The sequence below is a fragment of the Malus domestica genome, chromosome 05 (assembly GCF_042453785.1).
Source record: "Malus domestica chromosome 05, GDT2T_hap1".
Lineage (NCBI taxonomy): Eukaryota > Viridiplantae > Streptophyta > Magnoliopsida > Rosales > Rosaceae > Malus > Malus domestica.
The window spans coordinates 12554036-12556975 of record NC_091665.1 but is presented as its reverse complement, the minus strand read 5'-3'; the positions used below and the strand labels follow the sequence as shown (position 1 = coordinate 12556975).

The window sequence follows — 2940 nt, the reverse complement described above, 5'->3', positions numbered from 1 at the left end:
GACAATACGTCTTTAAGAATTTGACATTGATGGGATGTTTCTGCCAATTTCCTTCGATGTCCGCCAAGTAGTATCCTTCATTATCTAATACTTGACTAACAATGAAAGGACTTTCCCATGTTGGGCTCCATTTCCCAAAGCCCCTAAGCTAAGCTCCAAGAGGAAAGACTGCCTTCTATACTAAATCTCCTTCCTTGAAAGACTTCAGCTTTACCTTCTTGTTATAAGCTCGGGCTACATATAAGTTTTCAATCCCTTGACACATGGTTTCTATGTACTCTTCACTATGTAACCCAAATTGATTTTGAATTCTAACAGAACTTACATTGATCTCTATGGGAAGAACCGCATCTTGCCCGAAAGTCAAAGCATAAGGAGTTGTCCTCGTTCCTGCCCTCTTAGAGGTTCGGTATGCCCACAAAGTATTTCTTAGCTTCTCATGCCATTTTTCCGGACTATCTGTCACCATTCTTTTGATAATGTTTATCAAAATCTTGTTGCTGGCCTCCGCCTGGCCATTTGATTGGGGGTAGTAAGGACTGGACTGGATCATCTTTATTTTGTATTTGTTTGCAAATTCTTCAACTTATTTTGAAATAAAAGATGGTCCACGATCCGCGACTATGATTTTGGGCACCTCGAACCTGTGCAGAATCTTGGTTTCAATAAATTTCTTGACCGTAGCTGAGGTTATGGTCTTTACGGCCAAGGCTTCTACCCATTTAGTGAAGTAATTCGTCGCCACAATTATGAAAGTATGCCTCTTGCTAGAAGCTGGATAAATCTGCCCGATGAAGTCCATTGCCCACCCTCTGAATGGCCAAGGCTTGACCACCGGATTTAAAGGTACTGAAGGCACATGTTGGAGGGGTCTATACCATTGACATTCTTCACAGCCTCGAGCATAAGACTTGCAATCTTTTTCTAAATCAGGCTAGAAATACCTCTACCTTCTAAGCAACCACCTCATCTTCATCCCAACTTGATGTGCCCCGCATACTTCTTCATGTACTTTGGCCATTACTCTCATAGATTCCTCTTGGCCTAGGCATTTCAACAATAGTCCATCTGGAGTTTTTCTCAACAGGTTTTCTGCCCATAAGACATACGTAGTTTCTTGTTGTCTGTTCTTCTTACTTGTTGGTGAAGAAGGATCTTTTAAATGATGAATAATAGGCGATCTCCATTCTTTTATCTCAGTTTCTAGAACCATTACATCCAGAATGAATCCCCTTTCTAGAATAGAAGGAAGATTTCTTCTTTGAATCTCAACATCTACTCCATACGTCCTTTCCTGGAGCGGTACTCCTGAGGCTATTTGCGCCATCTCGTTGGCTGCCAGATTGAATCCCCTAGGGACATGATTAACCGATATCTTATAATCCCAATAGCTCAACAATTGCGTGGCTGCCAAGTAATATCCAACCATGGTGATATGTCTGTACTTGTATTCTCCATTTAGCTGGTTTATTACTAACTCTAAATCACCAAACACCTCTACCTCCATTGCCCCCAGCTCTATCAAGATTTCCAAACTAATTATTAAGGCTTCATATTCTGCCTAATTGTAGGTGTTCCCTTGGTAATCTAGGAGGAACGAATAATAATGGTGAACCCCTTGGGGATTTATGATAACAATTCTAGCTCCAGAAGCCTTCTGAGTGTAAGAACCATCAAAATACAGCTTCCAATGAGTAATCCAGATATCAGTTACTCTTTTTATTTCTTGTTGGACCCACTCTTCTTTGCTCGAGATGCCCTTGCTAGTGGGATCCACACACTAGCCACTTCTAGGGTCCCTGTTATATTGACAATCTCATCTTGCGACTCCTGATGCTCTGCCAAGAAGTCAGCAATTGCTTGGTCATTGACCGCCCTTTGGGGTACATATTGAAAGCTGAACTCTGATAATGCTAGAATCCACTTCCCAATTCTTCTTGTTAGCATTGGCTTTGACAACATATACTTTATCACATCTGTTTTGGCGATGATGTGCACATGACACGGTAACATGTAATGCCTCAACTTACTAGCAGAGAAATACAGAGCTAGGCATAATTTTTCTATTGGGGAGTATCTTGTTTTTACCTCAGTCAGAATTCTACTGAAGTAGTACACTGCATGCTCCTTCCCGTCTTCATTGTTTTGGGCTAGTAAACTTTCGATTGATTTTTCTGCAGCAGAAATATATAGCTTTAAGGGCTTTCCTCTTTGAGGTGGTACCAACACTGGTGGAGAAGTCAAATAGGCTTTGATGCTATCGAAAGCCTTTTGATGTGGTGGTCCCCATTCAAAATTTTCTTTATCCTTCAGTCTCAGTAGAGGAGTCAGCGGCTGGATCTTGCCTGCTAAGTTGGCAATGAATCTCCTTAAGAAATTAATTTTACCTAGCAGTCTTTGAAGTTGCACCTTGTTGGTGGGTGAAGGAGACTCCATTTTTGCCCGAAACTTGTTCTTGTCCACTTCTACATCTCTCTGATGAACCAGGAATCCCAAAAAGTTGCCCGCTCTCACTCCGAATGCGCACTTCTTTGGATTCATTTTGAGTTTATGGATCCTCATCCTTGTCAAAGCTTGTCTGAGGTCTGGCAGATGCTGCTCTTCTGTTTTGGATTTCACCATAAGGTCATCGATGTACACCTCAATGTTTTGGCCAATTAAATCATGGAAAATGGCATTCATTGCCCATTGGTAGGTTGCACCAGCATTCTTAAGCCCGAATGGCATGACTAGATATTCATATGCCCCCACATGTCCGGGACACCTAAAAGTTGTTTTGTGTATATCTTCATGGGTCATCTTTATCTGATTATACCTAGCATTTCCATCCATAAAAGATAAGACTTTGTGTTTTGCCACTGCATCTATGGATAGATCAGTCATGGGCATGGGATATTCATCTTTTGGTGTAGCGCCATTAATATTTCTGTAATCAACACA

General features: G+C 41.4%; 1 protein-coding gene across 1 annotated transcript; it reads right to left on the bottom strand.

Moving 5' to 3' along the window:
- Window positions 1–946: 946 nt before the first annotated feature.
- LOC139196065 (uncharacterized) lies at window positions 947–1507 on the bottom strand. Its single transcript, XM_070821728.1, has one exon. The coding sequence runs from the start codon at window positions 1505–1507 to the stop codon at window positions 947–949; it is 561 nt and encodes a 186-aa protein (XP_070677829.1).
- Between the last annotated feature and the right edge of the window lie 1433 nt (window positions 1508–2940).